Consider the following 18,431-nt stretch of genomic DNA (forward strand, 5'->3'; position numbering starts at 1 on the left):
ACAATAACAAACGACCCCGCACCAGTAGTACTAGCCGCCCTTCTATTTTACAACCAGAAAAAATCGCCAAAACTGACGCAGCAGTAAACAATCGTCCCACCAATGACATCCCTGCGTCATGTACCACAAATTTGGACAGTATTGCTTCTCATCCAAATTCCACCGCTATAGAATAGAATGCAGTTCTAATAGCAACCAGTAACTGCTCCACTTCACCGCAACCACTGTTTACAACTCAGCCAGTGATGCATCTTACTACCACCGTGAACTCTGATTCACATCCTCCGTCATCAGCTACCATCACCGACATTAGTAGTAACTTCATCCAGGCAGTACAAGAACCATCGTCGTATGCAGCTTCCCAACTTATTAGTTCTTCATCAACAGTACCGCCCTGTTCAGTGCAGCCTCGGCAGCCACAACCGTCTACAAACAATAACAGGCAAGCTACCATTTCTGTTATATCAAATGTTCCCTATACTGGCCCTCTTCCGCCGACATTCTCCCCTGCCTATACTGTAGTAAATACCATAGCCCCCCTCCCACAACGACAAACTGAAAATAACCGCGCAATAGATTATAGAAATAAAAGTGTACCTCTATTAGTAGCTCCCTCCGTCCAACCTGATACCGAAAAATGGTACTACTTAACACGATTCATGCCTACTGAAACTGAAACTGAAACTGAGGAAAATATTATTAACTATATTAGTGCTAGAATTGAGTATAGCAGAAGTTCAATTAGGTGTCAAAAACTGGTACGTTTGAATACTAACCGACCTCTTTCTTTTGTCTCCTTCAAAATTGCCGTTCCAAATACCTTTGAAAAGGTGATCAATTCACCAGAATTCTGGCCACATGGCATATCTATCTCCCCTTTTTTATCACTCAGTTCAAAACAGGCAGCTCATCACATACCGAATTCACCGCGTCCTCCACTTCCCCGGCTTCCATATATCAACAACAGCACTCGCTTGCAATCTCCACTAATGCCGTCAATTCCATCAAAAATGCCTCGTCCAGTGTACCCACGATCCCCCATGCGTCGCTCACCGAACCCTATTCCCTTCCAGCAAAAATCAAAATTTCTGATAACATTAGCCTGAGCATGTACTATCAGAACGTTGGAGGAATCAACTGCTCTCTCGAAGATTATCGTCTCGCTTGCTCTGACGGTGCCTACGACATATACTTATTTACGGAGACATGGTTAAACGGCAACACTCTCTCTAAGCAAATATTCGGTGATTCGTTCTCTGTTTACAGGCTGGATCGCACCGAGCAGAACAGCCATAAAAAAGCGGCGGTGGTGTATTACTCGCCTGTCGCTCAAAATTCAAATCTCAACAGTTGTCTCTTTTGAACTGCACCGGTGTCGAGCAGCTTTGGGTTGCTCTCATGTTCTCAGATTACACGCTCTATATTTGTGTTCTTTATATCCCGCCTGATCGCATCAATGATATGTCCCTGTTTGATCAGCATTTGAACTCGCTCTCACAAATTGAAAACCAAATGGCTTTAGACGATAAGGTGATTATTATAGGCGACTATAATTTCCCCGGCATTAAATGGTCTCGCTCTTCGTCTAATTATTTATTTCGCGATATTGCAAGCTCGTCTAGAACACCTACTTCCCTGAAACTTCTTGATAGTTTATATTATTGCAAGTTATATTATTGCAAGACTAGTACAGTTCAACGATCAAAATAATAGTAACAATCGCCTGCTTGATCTCTGCTTTGTTAGTCTTGAACTCATAAATACTTGCTTAATAACCCTCGCCCCTCGCTCGTTAAATCTTGCCAACATCATCCCCCACTTCACATTGCCATTCGTGATTCTCCGTCTGTTGTTTTCAATGACGTCTCCGAATCAACCTTCTTTGACTACAGAAATGGTAATTTCAATGAAATGAATAGATGGAACTGGATTGGATCAATTTACTATCAAATCATGACTGTAATTCTGCCGTTGATTATTGGACACATAAAATAACCGACGCTATTAATCAATTTATACCCAAAAAGCTACGAAAAAAACTGCTCTGTCCACCGTGGTCAAACCGAACTTTGAAGCGTTTTAAAAGAGCTAAACGATGCGCTTTGAGGAAATTCACCAAAAAGCCTACTCTTCATTCTAGATCTTATTATCTGTTCCACAACAATCGTTATAAACGATTGAATAAATCGCTCCATTATGCCTTTCAATGTCGCATCCAGAAGAATCTTAAATCCCACCCTAAAAGGTTTTGGAATCACGTTAATGAGCAAAGAAAGGAATCAGGGTTACCTAATCATATGTCGCTCGGCACTCTGCAAGCATCGACCCCGCGTGATATCTGTGATCTCTTTGGCAAACACTTCAGCAGCGTTTTATGTGAAGAAAATCTGGTTAGTAATAACATCTTCGAAGCTGCCAACAATGTTCCTTTACGCCCCCCCGGTCCCCATCCCATTATTACCATAGATATGGTGAAAGCTTCCTTAACTAAACTGAAAAGATCATCATGCGCTGGACCTGATGGAATACCCTCCATTATTCTCAAGAATTGCTAGGAAAGTCTACAGGTTCCTTTGATGATATTATTCAATATTTCTTTGGGCTCAGGAATTTTTCATAATTCATGGAAGGAATCGTTCATCTTTCCTGTATTTAAGAAAGGTGATAAAAGCAATATATCAAATTACTGCGGAATTGCTGCATTATGTGCTGTATCTAAGCTTTTTGAAATAATTGTTTTGGACTTCATCACCCACAACTGCTCTAGCTACATATCTTCAACTCAACACAGTTTTATGCCAAAACGATCCACATCTACAAACCTGGTATGTTATACATCCTACGTAATTCAGTCGCTACAGGCGCGACAGCGGGTTGACGCCATATATACAGACTTCTCCGCTGCTTTTGATAAAATAAATCACCAAATAGCTATTGCTAAACTTGACAGACTTGGATTCAATGGATCATTTTTGAATTGGTTGCATTCGTACCTGATTGGTCGTAGTATGATAACTAAAATCGGAGACTGTACAGCCGAACCTTTTCGAGCTAACTCGGGTGTACCTCAAGGCAGTCATCTTGGCCCCTTTTTATTCTTACTATATTTGAACGATTTGAACCATTCGATGCAATGCTTGAAATTATCTTTCGCCGACGATTTTAAATTGTTCCATCTTATTAAAGATCACGAAGATGCCAGATTCCTACAAAAAACAGTTGGATATTTTCTCCAACTGGTGCGACCTCAATAGAATGGTACTAAACCCATCTAAATGTTCCGTGATCTCTTTTACTCGCAAACGCACAACGGTAGTATTTAACTATACTATTTCCGGAACTATCCTCAAGCGAGAATCGACTGTAAAGGACCTGGGAGTCCTTTTGGACTCTAAACTTAGTTTCAAACATCACGTCGAGTATATTATCTCTAAGGCTTCCAAGACACTTGGTTTTATTTTTCGAGTCACAAAGAACTTTAAAAGCATATATTGCTTAAAAGCACTATATTGCGCACTGGTTCGTTCTATCCTAGAATACGCTTCTGTCGTCTGGGCCCCCTATTATCAACTGGACATCAATCGCATCGAAGCTATTCAGCGTAAATTTCTTCGCTTTGCTTTTCGTAGTCTTCCTTGGAGAGATCCCAACAACCTCCCAAGCTATCGGGAACGCTGTAAACTGATCGATCTACACCTGTTATCTGTTCGCCAAGATCTCTCCAGGGCAATATTCGTGTCAGATCTGTTGCAATCTAAAATTGATTGCCCCGAATTGTTAGGCAAACTAAATTTAAATATTCATTCTCGAAATCTTCGATCTCATCAATTCCTGAGAATTCAAACCGCTCGCACTAATTATGGCTATAATGAACCTTTCTCCAGTATGTGTCGTCTATTCAATCGATGTGCTCATGTATTTGATTTTACCCTGTCTCGCAATACCATAAAACAATTTTTTTAAACACAATCTCAAACAGTCCTTCCAACTCCAATACCTAAATTCTAGATTTAGCTTTAGGGTGATTTAGTATCTAATCCACAAGTTTAGTTTAGTGCTCCCTCAGTAAGTCTACTTCCATTCTCTATCGATTATGCAACCAAGAATAATATTCACCATTAGGTTTGTTTCTAACATCCGCTTCGACTCTCTCGATTCCCCGGCTGTCCACCATCTTCTTCGGAACTAACTAGATCTTTATGATGTTACTAATACTTTTTGCATCCCCCCTCTTCATCTTTTCACCATCTTTTGAGACAATTAACTTGATCTTTTGCCACTTTCTCCTTCTTTCGAAACGCCACCCCCCCCCCCCCCCCCCCCCTTCCTTCCACCCCTTCGTAATTCCATTTACTACAATATTCACTTCTATCTTTTTCTCTCCTTTTTTCCTGCATTGCCGCTCTCCGAGGGCCACTCTCTTTGATGTCCAGCATGCCGGACACCCGCCGAGTGTTTGTGACTTGGGGGTTTTCCCGCGGACCCTCACGGACAGCAGGATGCGGCCCTCAACGTCACCGTCCAGTCACTCTTGACCCTCGCCGGGAGTAATTTTACTTTAAGCCCTTAGTATTAAGCAGTATATCTGTTGGATCTTTGTAATCTGTTGATATAAAAAGACGAGGAGGTTTTTTGCCTGCTGGAGAAAGAGATTGTAAATTTTAGCTCCAGCGAGCTTTTCCCTGCTCCCAAATAAATAAATAAATAAAACCCGTGTCAAAAAGTAAAACTGTCTGTTGACCGTGAGTAAAACTGTCTTCCGATGAACACTAACACACAAAACTAGTTTCATAATTCAGAGAGGCTTTGATTATATCTGTCATAAATCATTTAATAGGAATGCACTTCAAACCGCAAAATTTTTTGGTTTCTATATTATCGATCATCGAAGTTGGGAAATCAAGCTAAGTTTTGAGTTGTTTCATTTCACTCTATATTCATTCTGTGCGCAAAGCATGTCTGTCACCTCATCGTTGTACACGTACAACGTTACACAGAAATCATTGTACGGAAATAACATGCCTGTCAGCGGTATAAGATGGAAATGTCTTACGTAGTTGTATACGTACCACTCGCATGTCATTCCGGATACCGGTTAAAAAAATCCGCCATAACATACTTCCCTTTCGATGAAAAGAACATCACCGTACTGCGACATAATTTACCCAAACATCATTATTTGTTACATAGTCGTATTTGTGCTTTGGAGCATTGGCACGTATCGATGATGGAGGCATATTTTCGTCCCCGTGGGTCCGTGAGAAAAACTCCAGCAATTTCAGCAATAATATTGGTTTGTTTTGGTATTAGTTTCACTGATAACGCATAATTTGAAACGTTGAATGTAACAGAAGCGGTTATTGGCTCTAACACAACTGCTTTCGGCATTAAAAAAGCCTTATTCTTCACTCTATGGACCACGTGTCTATAAACAAATTCAAAACTAGCCGCGTTACATTTTCTGTCATAATTTGAAACGTTTATAACGCAGTCATTTGTTGATAGATTTATTTATTTGCCATACAAATGTAGACTACAGACAAATAAAACTAACATACTGTTCAGCAGTTTATGATAAAATTTCCAGTAGTATGAGATATCCAATAACACAAAGTTGATGTTTTCTAAAATGTTAAGTATGAATGAGCATAAGGGTGAAATTCAGTGCCAAAATAAGGCGCGAAAAATTCCAAACACATGAATTGAACGAATCATCGCACAAAGCGTATAGTGTAAAACCGACACATAGAAATACGGAAAATTTTCAGTGATTAAGTGCTGTGGGTTTACGACGCATTTTGTTTGCTAGTAACCCGAGCAGAGTGTGAGATCGAATAGAAAACTCATTTTGATGTCGTGATGTTCGCATTTATCGATTACTTTTTTTTTGCTGTTGTTTTCGTCGTTTTAAGTGACAAAGAATCAAAATCGAAAACCTAAAGATATTCCGATGATAGCAAAAAGAAAACTATTTTTGCCAACAGCGACCGCAAACTGAAATTTAAATTAGATATAATTTTTTTCTTGTTGATAGCAAACTAGTTTTGTCGTGAATACGACTTACTTTACTATGGGGCGCCTTTTCAAAATTTACCCTCTGAGAGAGTGATAAGTTTTTGATCGTGAATATCTCCTGTTATATCTAACGAATCAACATAATTCTTGCTACATGCCATCGGAAATATGATCACAATTTTATGATAAAACTTTCAGTATTCTTAAATAGTTCACAATTAAACTTTTCTGAAATGTTTGGTATAAACGAGTATCAAAGAGGATAATTCATATGGCGCGTTTGTCTTTCTCGTATTTTGAAAGCTCATAGCTCAGTGATCTGTAGAAGGATTATATAATCTAACTACCAATAGAATCGAAAATCTTCAACTTGAACGTGTATTACAACAATATTGAAGTTTTTCAATAGTACACTATTGAAAAACCTGTTTGATTTAACCCATGACAGCACCAGCCAATCAGAACGCGAGATGTCTGTATCTATACAAGAGCATCCATATAAAAGTTGAATGGTTCATTTTTCCTACCATTTGCTGAGCAACTCTTCCCGAAACAAGACATACGACAGCAACATCGAGGACCTGTCGTCTCATTGTTTCCCGATATGAATGCACGAGACATCGTCAGCACAATGACACCGAACAAGGCAGCCAAAAAGTCCAGCAAGGCCCATTGCCGAAACAAGACACACACGAGAACCATCTCAGATCTCAATATTTCCTACCAAAAGATTCATCAAGATGGGTGTTAAAATAATTTGCACCGTCACTAACACATTCAATTACGAACGGCAATGCGAAAGCGAAAGTGATGATTTTGAACACATCTTTATACTAGTTTACAAATATGCCGTGCGAAACAGAGTTGCCACAGATCAATATGTATTTTTGTCGCGAGTAGTTTAGTATGCGGCCGAAAACAAAAATTGTTAGAACAAATGTTTCCACTTGATTTGCGCATTCTACTTTCCAGGCGTATCAGAACTGGCTAAACTTAAAGCAATTCTAAATATTTCTTTATCACAGTGATGTGGTCATCCTGAAAAGGACGGGGTTTTCAACGGATGGCCAGCTGCAGATGGCGAGGGATGATTTTCGTTTTCGTTGTCATGGGCAGCGTTACCGGTCAACTCCAACACTTCGGCAACCAAGTACTCCATCACTGCCGCCAGATAGACCGATGCACCAGTACTGACACGCTCGGCGTAGTTCCCCTTCCGAGGCAAACGATGGATTCTGCCGCCAACTGGGCACTTCAGACCAGCACGGTTTGAGCGGGACTTTACCTTGCCCTTAATTGTTCCTCCACAATATGCTGTTAACAGCTCGACGACCCATTCAGAATTACTGGCTGCCGCTCTGCTAACTCTCTCTTTTATATCGTTTCACTGTTTCCCGTTCTGCGTATAGGAAAGGAATTCTAACAAAGGGGACGTCCTACCGTGCTACCACTAGCACGTATAAAAGGAAATGTGATGTGAGAAATAGCGTCATTTACGTTAAAGCAGCTACTCTGTACGTACGAGACACCGTCAGAACGATGGCTCCGAGAACAGATAGCAAAGCAGATTTGTACCGTCACTAACACATTCAATTACGAACGGCAATGCGAAAGCGAAAGTGATGATGTTGAACACATCTTTATACTAGTATGGGGTCGTGTGAAAATATGCCATGCGAAACAGGGTTGCCATATATACAGGTTAATCTGTATTATTATTATTACTATCATTATTATTATTAGAATCACTCTTGCATACCGAAGATCGTAGATACATTTCAGACCAGGCCATTGCAATTGTCTCGTACTGGAATTTCGAGAAGAATCAGATATCTTCGAACTTCATAGCTTCAATAAAAATAAACTACAAATTTGTCGTACCTAGCTTCCTATATTAGCAAATTAAAAAGGAATTGTTTCAAGCTTGGAATATATAGTTGTAGAATAGTAGCTGTTTAATGTAACTAATCTGTACTTTAATGTATGTGTATCGCTTCAAATTCTATTAGTGAAAAAGAGGAAAGCTTGCACAATTCATACAATCAATCAACTAACTGATATTCGGAAAAGTGATGGGAGCGTGTCAGTTTTTTCGTATTCACGACATCCAGTTATGTCTCTGACATTACTCACCCGCCTTTTCAATTTGAAGTTATTATCAAACAACGAAAACAAAACCGGAATGCATAATCAGTTGTTGATTTGCTTTAAAAAGACATTACTGAAAACAAACAAGTCGCGAGCATAAGCTAAAAATAGATTGGGCAACAGACCCGGGATAGTATACCTTTAGGCGATATTACTTGCAACAATAAAAAAGCGTCGAAAGCACCAAACCTCCACAGGGAGAGACTTGGGTTTCGAACCTAAGTCATTTGGATTCCGAATTCTCTGCAAATGCTATGGACTGTGACGTTAAGCTGTGAGTAGATGGAGAATTTTCGATCATATGACAAACAGTGTTGATTCGCAAAGCTGTATACAGGTAGTTTTAGCCGATGTACACTCGTTTCGTCGCATCCGTCCCGCAACCATCGTGAATGGAAGTGCGGCTATTTGATAGGTATGAAAATGTGCTCTTTGTCTTTCTCGTATCCAGAAACTGTAGCATGTGAACGTCATAATATCAAATTGATTTATTTATTTGATCTCACTCTACTCGAGTATGTAATCACTTTGAAATAAGAATTTCGAGGCTCAGAAGAGCGAGCACTTTAGAGTGAAGTCTTTTACAGCAAAGGGTTACTGAAGACGTGAATTAGGAAGCTGACAATAAGCAAACCCAGACCATATGGGACAATGAACGAGTATTTCATTTCTTCACACTTCACACTGATTTAGCAAGTTTTTAATTCTTGTATAGACTTAAATTCGGCATCATTTGATGAAGATTAATTTCGAATCGAACATTAAGCAATTCATTTGCTTGCTTCAGATAAAATAGATTAAACATAGATAATTCATGGAAATCTCTGATTATTTATAGAATATTGTTTTCAAGCTAGTTTTCTAAGTTTTTCAAAGATTAATGCAAAATCGCTGTACTAAATGGAGCTAGTGTGCAAAAATATGATCTAGCTCAGAACCAAAAATCTCCAAAGCTTTTTCCTGAGGAAAGTTGTTCAGGATGTCAAGGTCTGCATTATGAAAAATATATTAGTTAGGAATTTATTCGCCAAGCGCTCGAAAGTTTCTGATAGAAGACATATTACGCTATATCTCTGAAACATGATGATTTATAACGTCGTTGATTGGAGTTAATAAAATCTTTTCATTTGGTAGCGCCAAAATGCAATCAAATATTCATACTTTTTAGAGATGGTCCATGGTATTTGAAGGTATAGAAGTGTGGGGGGGGGGGCGGGTTTCTATATGTTTATGAAAAAATTCATATAACTTGACGAGAATCGACACGTTTTGAAGATAATAGAAACATTTAGCGTACTTTATAATTGACGAGGGGTGGATGTAGCAAGTGCCTTTACAACGGGGGGTGTAATGTTAGTAACAGCATAACTCTGAAACTACTTAACGGATTGCACCAACCTTGGCACAGATACTTATTGCTCTTCAGAGATGATCATAAAAGGGAGAGAGCGTAGCAAGTGTCCATCACCGGGGGATGAGGGAGGGAGGGGGGGGGGGGAACGAGAAATCGATAGTTTTCTAAGACCATAGAAACATTTTGCATATCTTAGATATGCTTATATAGAGGGTGAATCAGCAAGTGCCTTTTTTTTTTTTTTTTTTTTTTTTTCAAACATAACTCCAAAACAACTCAATAGATTATTCACTTTCTTGGCACAAGTAATTCTTGCTGTTCATAGGTTCTTATAAGAGATATTTTAATTTGGAGAGGGGTGGGCGAGGTGGTGGTTGCAGCAAGTGTTTGCTAACAGGGGGAATTTGAGGGAAAGTGTTTCGACTTTTACGAGTTTTACGAAAGCTCAATTGTTTGTAAATATCGGAATAATTCCATAACAACTCAGTAAATTATCACCAAACTTGGCAGAGGTACTTTTTGCAATTCAGAGGTGGTAATAAAGTTATTTTTTTTCTTGTCGAGATCAGATATTCATTGTACAAGTGAACTAAAGGTTGGAGTTTGTAGCAAGTGCCTTTAAAAATTTATTGTTCAATTTATCCTATTTGTCGACAAACGAGGGAAGCCTGAGGATATAGACTAGGAGCAAAGAGTCTGGAAAATCAATTTTCATCCCCCCCCCCCCCTTTCTTTTTTTTTTTGACGAGCACAGATACTTTTTACACTACTCAGATGGCAGAGGGCTGTTGCAAGTTCACTAACAAAAGGGGAGTTTAATGTGAAATTCAATCGACGAGAAACGATACTTCTTGATTAATACAGATACTACCCTCACATCAAAATAGATTAAAGGGTTATTTCAAGGAAGGAGTGTAGCAACTCCACCAGAAGGAAATCGTTGACGTCAAATGTATTTTTCATATCAAGTTCCTGACGAAGGTCTTTCTGTGGCTGACGATCAGCGAGATGAGAATGCCCAAGCCGCTATTCGTTCTCGAAAGAGAATGATGCCTTTTGGCAAGATCTGGTGAAGGCCCAGTATGCCAGGAGATCGCTAAAGGAGATGAATCTATCCAATGTCCTCTCGCAAGCAAAATATAGAGGATTATTGGTGTAAAAGCTGCAAAAGCGTTGACAAAAATCTTTTCCTTGATCACGATTATGAATAATTGTTCCATTAGAGTTTATTTTTCATTTTTGTATCGCCTAGTGGAATTAGTTCTATTTTGATGCAGTTATTAAGTTGTTGCTTTTGAATAATCATTTCCGGAGTTTCAAAAAATTTTGGCTTAGCTAGTTTTTTTTTCAAAAGTAACAGCAAATTGATAACATAATGTGATATCAATTGAAAAATTGATGAGCTGATCAAACTAAGATTTCAATGTGATGTTGCTATCATAATAAGATTTCGATTTGCTCTCGTTTTGATGTTTGACTTCGCTCGGGAAAGCAGACACACAGTATGGATGGTTATAAATCATGAGTATTTTTAATTGACTAATATGAGGGAGATATATTTGTGCATGCACAATTTGGTCATTCAATTTATAACTGCTCATTCGCTTTATAAGCGAGTGCTGTAACAGTTCGGCTAAAAAGTTCGTATCGTTTAATAGAAACACACATTTTTTTGCCAAAATTCGTTTTTATTATTCAACATAATTGCCATCAGAAGCGATACAGCGATTATAGCGATCTTCCAACTTTTCGATACCATTTTTGTAGTACGATTTGTCCTTTGCCTCAAAATAGGCCTCAGTTTCAGCGATTACCTATTCATTGCTTCTAATTTTTATACCAGCGAGCATTCTCTTGAGGTCTGAGAACAGGAAAAAGTCACTGGGGGCCAAATCTGGAGAATACGGTGTATGAGGGAGCAATTCGAAGCTATTCGTTCAATTTCAGCATGGTTTTCATAGACTTGTGACACGTTGCATTGTCTTGATGAAACAAAACTTTTTTCATCTTCAAATGAGGCCGTTTTTTGAAATTTTGTCCTTCAAACGCTCTAATAACGCTATATAATAGTCACTGTTGATGGTTTTTCCCTTTTCAAGGTAGTCGATGAAAATTATACCATGCGAATCCCAAAATACAGACGCCATAACCTTACCGGCCGATTGTTGAGTCTTTCCACGCTTTGGGTTCGGTTCACCGCGTGCAGTCCACTCAGCTGACTGTCGATTGGACTCCGGACTGAAGTGATGGAGCCATGTTTCGTCCATTGTTATATATCGACGAAAAAATCGGTTTTATTTCGATATAACAGCTCCAAACACTGCTCAGAATCATCAATTCGTAGTTGTTTTTGATCGATTGTGAGCTCACGCGGCACCCATTTTGCACAAAGCTTTCTCATATCCAAATATTCGTGAATAATATGTCCAACACGTTCCTTTGATATCTTTAGGGTGTCAGCTATCTCGATCAACTTCACTTTACGGTCATTGAAAATCGTTTTGTGGATTTTTTTCACGTTTTCATCGATAACAGCCTCTTTTGGACGTCCACTGCGTTCATCGTCTTCGGTGCTCATATGACCAGTACGAAATTTTGCAAACCACTTACGAATTGTTGCTTCGCCCGGTGCAGAGTCTGGATAATACTCATCACGCAATTTTTTGGTATCGGCGGCACTTTTTTTCATCAAAAAGTAGTGTTTCATCAACACACGAAATTCCTTTTTTTTTTTCATTTTTTCACAATAACAAAAGTAGCTTCACTCAAAATGCAATATCTCACAAACTAATAATCAGACAGCTGTCAAATTTATACACGTATCTTTTGAAGGTTGGTACTAACTGAAAATGGTATGGATTTAATTCTAGTGGCGCCCTCTCATAGAAACGATACGAACTTTTCAGCCGATCTGTTAAATGCTGAGTGTGATACTTTCAAAGTGGTTTAATCGGGCAAGCCAACAACTTTTGACAGAATTGTCAGATCGACTAAGGGCATATTGCTTTGGAAGCGTCATTCCAAGACATTTTTAATGTGGAACAGTACGCATCAACTGAACGCGCCAAATAAATCATCGAAATGGCCGAGAACGAGGCCAACTTTTGGCGAAAAATCATCATGTCAGACGAAGCACATTTCACTTTAAATGTATGCGTTAATAAGCAAAATTGGCGGTTCTATGCCACTGAAAACTCTCAATAAATTGAGGAACAGCCTCCAAACGTCCAAAAGGTAACAGTTTAGTGTAGTGTTTTTGCGGATATGGTGATTGCTCCCTATTTTTTTCAAGAGCAATGAAAACAGGTAATCGATATCGAGCTATGATAAATGATTTTGTGGTGCCCATTATTCGTAAAAATGGTTTAAATGGCTACTAGTTTCAACAGGACGATGCAACATACCATACAGGTCGACTAACAATCGATTACGACCATTGTGTTCCCCGGACGAGTCAAATCGAAAACAGTGATTTTGACTGCCCCCCGAGATCACCCGATTTCACGCCATCAGTCTTTGACAAGATTTATGTTTTTTTTACATTATTTTATAATAAATAGTAATTATCTCACTCAAACTAGAGAACAAGTTTCCAAAAAAAAAATCATGTCAAATGTATTCATATTCACGTCATCCAGTTATGCACACTTAAATAACCCTGGGATTTTACATCTTATTGGATAATTCACGCAAATTTACATGGAAGAACATTTAATATAGTGTCTGAAATCCAGGACATGACATTCATTGAAATAAAAAAATATTGATAGCAACCGCTGCGACTTGAACCGAGAATCATTGGATCGCAAGTACGTCTGTTAGTCGACTGAACCACAGAAGCATGCATCTGCTTGGCTGGTAAAAGGCGCATTTAAATTCAAATTGTCGCTCTTGCGAGTAGAATGCAGTTACAGTTGAAACCAGTAAAATTCAAGCTAATCCAACATTATGTCATTACAAATGGAATTTTCCGTCATTTGACATATTAGGTCTTTATGAATTACATCGTATGAGGGATACGTAGATATTGTAGGTAACATGCCAGCGATTTATACCAAATTCAACATAACAGATTTTATTCAACTGGATAATAAAGAACAGTTAATTAGAAAGATATCGCAGAATATTTAAACACCCGTCTTTTTCTTCTTCGCCATTACCTCTGGCTACTGGACAGCTTGCGTTTTTCCTGTCGCTGGTTAATGATAGACGCAATGAATTAACGAGGGACCTTGCGAAGAATCGCTACATTCACCCCTAGTAAGACAATCTTCGATTAACGGATTACTACCTTTTGTGTCGATGTCAAGAACTGCTAACATAACTGCCGGGCGCTCATATATGCCATGAACTGTTTGCACGGTGGCGAATCGCACCCGACCGTTTTCCGCAATCTTCGCATAGATTTTTCTTCTCTTTGGTCAACAGTTACAGCGAAAGTTAGAGTGAACCACTATTACCACGTCTCCTATTTTACTTGTCGTGTAATTTCTGGGATATAATCTCTGATTTAGTGCTTCCAAAATCCATTAGCACAAACTTGAGAAATTTTCCACCCATTTCCATGAACTACTCCTTCTCGTTTGCAATTGAGCGACTGTTTATCATGTTTGCTATTTAAACCAAGGCATTATGTAGAGCTCCGTCGGTCAATCTTTTATCTGCAATCACATGCGATAAGTTACTTTTCACCGATTGGACAAGTCGTTTCCATGTGGGTAAGCAGGAGGTATGAACAGCAAGTAAATGTTGGAACTAATAAATTCTCGCATGACTTGATCGTGATCAATATCCCGGTACGTAATTCGTAACTATTTACTAGCTTCTATGAAACTTGTTCCTTGATCACTATAGATTACGATTGGCACACCTCGTCTTGCCACGAAATTGTGTAACGCTATGATACATGAACTCGTTCTCAATTAATGAAGGACTTCCAAAAGCACGGCTATCATAGTCAAACACGTTACAAAAACTCCTCAACGTTTCTCCGATGTGCGACCGATGGATACTGTGAAAAGATCGAAATAATCTACGCCCACGAGAGAAAATGGTCGTGTAAAGGCTGCCAACCTTGCCGGTAGAAGATCTACCATCGCAGGAGTCCTTGGTTTTATATTAGGAGATTAAAAAAAAACCTTCTCGTTGGACTTTCGTATGTACCTTCGTATGCGCCAAAGAAATCCTGTTGCACTTCCTTAATTGCGGTTTCGTGGTATTGGTGATGTAAACGTTCACGAAAATTTTGCAAAATCAAGGTGTTTAAGTTGTGTTTTTTGTCGTGAATATGACTTACTTTACTATGGGGCGTCTTTTAAAAATTTACCCTGTGCAAGAATGGGAAGAACTTTATCTACAAGCTATCGGAAATATGATCAGGATACGATTGCCTTTCTCGTCCTTGGACGACGGTTTTGAGGTAGTCAGGCACGTATCAGTTCCGGTTATCTACTGGACGAGTATGAAGGGTAAATTTTGATTAAAAATCGTTCATTTCTTCTATTGCTACATACGGAACTGGATGGCGAGGTTCTCCCACCAACATCAATAAAAACAAACTAAGTATGAAGCGTGAAACGCTCTGGTTGTTCTCTCGTTGGGACTTAGGTCGTCGGGAGTAACAGTCCGCAATGAAAGCGGACCTTCTGCGTGATATAAAGCCTCAAACGCTCAGATCACAGAGCCAGTTTCCCTTCATAGAAGATCGATCGCGTCATCCTGCTGCTGGTCGTTTGCATTAGAGCAAAATACAATGAAAAATGGACAATGGGGAATATTATGCAAAACCAGCCCTTCTCATGGCTCCAAATGTTACCTAAGAGCTATATAAATGGCTTCTCTGCATATCGGATATTAGAACCATCAGTGTAGTGCAAATCTAGAATAATTTGATTAGCTTTGTGCAATTTTCCCAGTGAAAAATTCGCAACAGTGCTTAAAATCCAAGAGAATACAATTTTGCCCTCCTGAATGCCAGCTATTAATCCCGTATGGCATGTTGATAATTTCTTTCACTGAAACATTCAAATCCGAAATGAATTAATCGACATCAAAATTCTGTATGTTGCTGTTTAGTACAATAATTGTATACCCAAAGAAATGTTCCTTCACTATACTGCATACGGCCTATTTTTCAACCAGTTGTAGCTTGAAGTAGAATTTTCTGCTGATTTGTTATATAAAATGCATAGCAGCGACTCAGAAGCCATGCATAAAAGGTTCTTTTCAGAACAACCATTGTTTTATCATAAAGAACTGTACTGGTTATTTGGTAATGGCCAGCGCAGTAGCAAATTTACATTAGGCAATCCTTCCGTGAATTCGCATTACGCGTTACTGGTCTAAAACGGGCGATAAATTGTATATTGAGCTACTTTGTGGCAAGTCAATCTGGTGAAATGGCTCTACTGTTAAAACTATTGATATTTCTTTCGGAAATGTCTCCCTTTGGCCTATCATAGAATTTTGAGGATTTGACAACTCTTGCGTCAGTGGTCCCGCTATCATCGGCAAATGCTTTGTTTTCAACATTAGCAATGACCCGGAAAACCCAACCGACGACGTTTACTAATCGCCTCCAAGTCGGAAATCTGTTCACATCTATGGTGAGATCAGTAGCCGCTTCGTGAATCAACAAATATTGTCGAATTTCCTCATTCGGGATGAGTTAATAATTGTTTTGTGAAGGCCAATTATTTTATTTTTTCCAGACGAAATCTGAACCACGAAACCAATGCCTTACGGCGATTAAACCTGGCTCTCGCTGCCACTTTGTTTCGTCATCAGCAACATCGTCTTTTGAGAGTAGCCATTTCCAATCATCAGTGTTAGTCAGTTCTAAAATCTTGCCTACCTGATGAGCCACATATTGCGAATACAGCCTGTTGTCGGACCAGAGCCATGTTAGTACGTTTTTTGAATCCGTCCAACACACCCTCCGCGAGATATCAATTGTAAAAGTATTTTCGATCGTTCTAGATAGCCGTGCACCAATGAGAGCGACTTGCAGCTTCTCCGTAATAAAAACAAATTTTAGTGGAGTAACTATTGTTTTCGATCCCACGAGCGAGTATTCGATATCATAGCCGTCTTCGAATCTTAGATAAACTGCGGCTACATAGCCTGACTCGCTCGCGTTCACGACCGTGTAAAGATGGATAGACGTAATTGTAATAGTGTAATGTTTATGCGATAACAACGTGGAACTCGAATGTTTTCTAACTTCGGAAATACATTTAACAAACGATATCATATGTTTTGTTGAGCCTCTAATAGTTGCTCCCATACGATATCTACCCTCCATACTTCCTATAGAAGAAGTTTCAATATGCCCAATGGTTCCTAACGGGTCCTAACGGTTAGATCGTATTGAATTAAAATATTGTTCGAGCTGGGTTCTCGTAATTGTAAAGTCAATTGCTCTACAATGCTTATTGTAAATGGACATCATTTGATTGAATGGACCAAATTTTTGCATACCCCCAATGCACAGTGGGGAAAAAACGATCAAAAACGCGACTTTGCTTAATAATTTCATAAAAACATAAGCAAATATTTTCAAAATGAGTATTCCTTATGCAAATTTTTCTGTAGAATCGATTTATGATAGTTAGAAGATCCGCAAAATTCACTATCATGCCCGTTTTGCTCCAATCCTTCTTTTTTCTGACTTTACTTTAAAAACTAACTGTGAAACTCAGGAAAAAATTCAATTCAACCAATCGGAAGGTATTCCTGACATGCTCATAAGTTAGATAAATGGATTGTTTTAAATAAGATTGACCGCAAACAACTGTATTCTGTTTTACCCCCAGTCATCTTTTTCCATGAATTTACAGAAAAAAATGTTTTACTGATCGGTGTTTGGACCAATTTTGGTTCAACAAGACAGTTCTATGTTTTGCATATAACCTCAAATAATAATTCACAGATGATGTTCATGATCGCATGCTACGTGCTACATCGTTTTACCCCAATTTTCCCACTAATATAATTTTATGTTGAATTCAGATTTAAAATCCCGAAGCAGATCCAATATGACCTACCAATATTGGTTCATATTACGTGCAAAACATCTGTTATCCAATTCAACACAAAGGAAAGACAGTACTAGCCTGTTTAACCCGTTTTACCCCAATTTATTTCATAAGTCGTATTTCTGGTTAAACTTTCTTTCGCATACCGAAAGCAGGCTGATTGCGGTTGATGAAAATCAATTGATATTACGAAGAAAGACCTAAAAATAGGATTACAAATGAATTCAATGACCGCACGAATCTTGCTATACCGTTTTACCCCAATTTATTTCATAAGTCGTATTTCTGATTAAACTTTCTTTCGCATACCGAAAGCAGGCTGATTGCGGTTGATGAAAATCGATTGATATTACGAAGAAAGACCTGAAAATAGGATTACAAATGAATTCAAAGACCGCACGAATCTTGCTATACCGTTTTACCCCAATTTATTTCATAAGTCGTATTTCTGGTTAAACTTTCTTTCGCATACCGAAAGCAGGCTGATTGCGGTTGATGAAAATCGATTGATATTACGAAGAAAGACCTTTCGAAAGAAGCTTTCGGTATGCGAAAGAAAGTTTAACCAGAAATACGACTTATGAAATAAATTGGGGTAAAACGGTATAGCAAGATTCGTGCGGTCATTGAATTCATTTGTAATCCTATTTTCAGGTCTTCTTCGTAATATCAGTCGATTTTCATCAACCGCAATCAGCCTGCTTTCGGTATGCGAAAGAAAGTTTAACCACAAAAACGACTTACGAAATAAATTGGGGTAAAACGGTATAGCAAGATTCGTGCGGTCATTGAATTCATTTGTAATCCTATTTTCAGGTCTTTCTTCGTAATATCAATTGATTTTCATCAACCGCAATCAGCCTGCTTTCGGTATGCGA

General features: G+C 38.7%; 1 protein-coding gene across 1 annotated transcript; it reads left to right on the top strand.

Moving 5' to 3' along the window:
• The first annotated feature begins 245 nt into the window (after nt 1–245).
• Nucleotides 246–1,106, top strand: LOC131428993 (uncharacterized). The gene is made up of 2 exons (XM_058593049.1): nt 246–521; nt 903–1,106. The coding sequence occupies exons 1-2, from the start codon at nt 246–248 to the stop codon at nt 1,104–1,106; spliced, it is 480 nt and encodes a 159-aa protein (XP_058449032.1).
• Nucleotides 1,107–18,431: the final 17,325 nt, after the last annotated feature.

The sequence above is a fragment of the Malaya genurostris genome, chromosome 2, assembly GCF_030247185.1.
Source record: "Malaya genurostris strain Urasoe2022 chromosome 2, Malgen_1.1, whole genome shotgun sequence".
In the NCBI taxonomy this organism is placed as follows: Eukaryota; Metazoa; Arthropoda; class Insecta; order Diptera; family Culicidae; genus Malaya; species Malaya genurostris.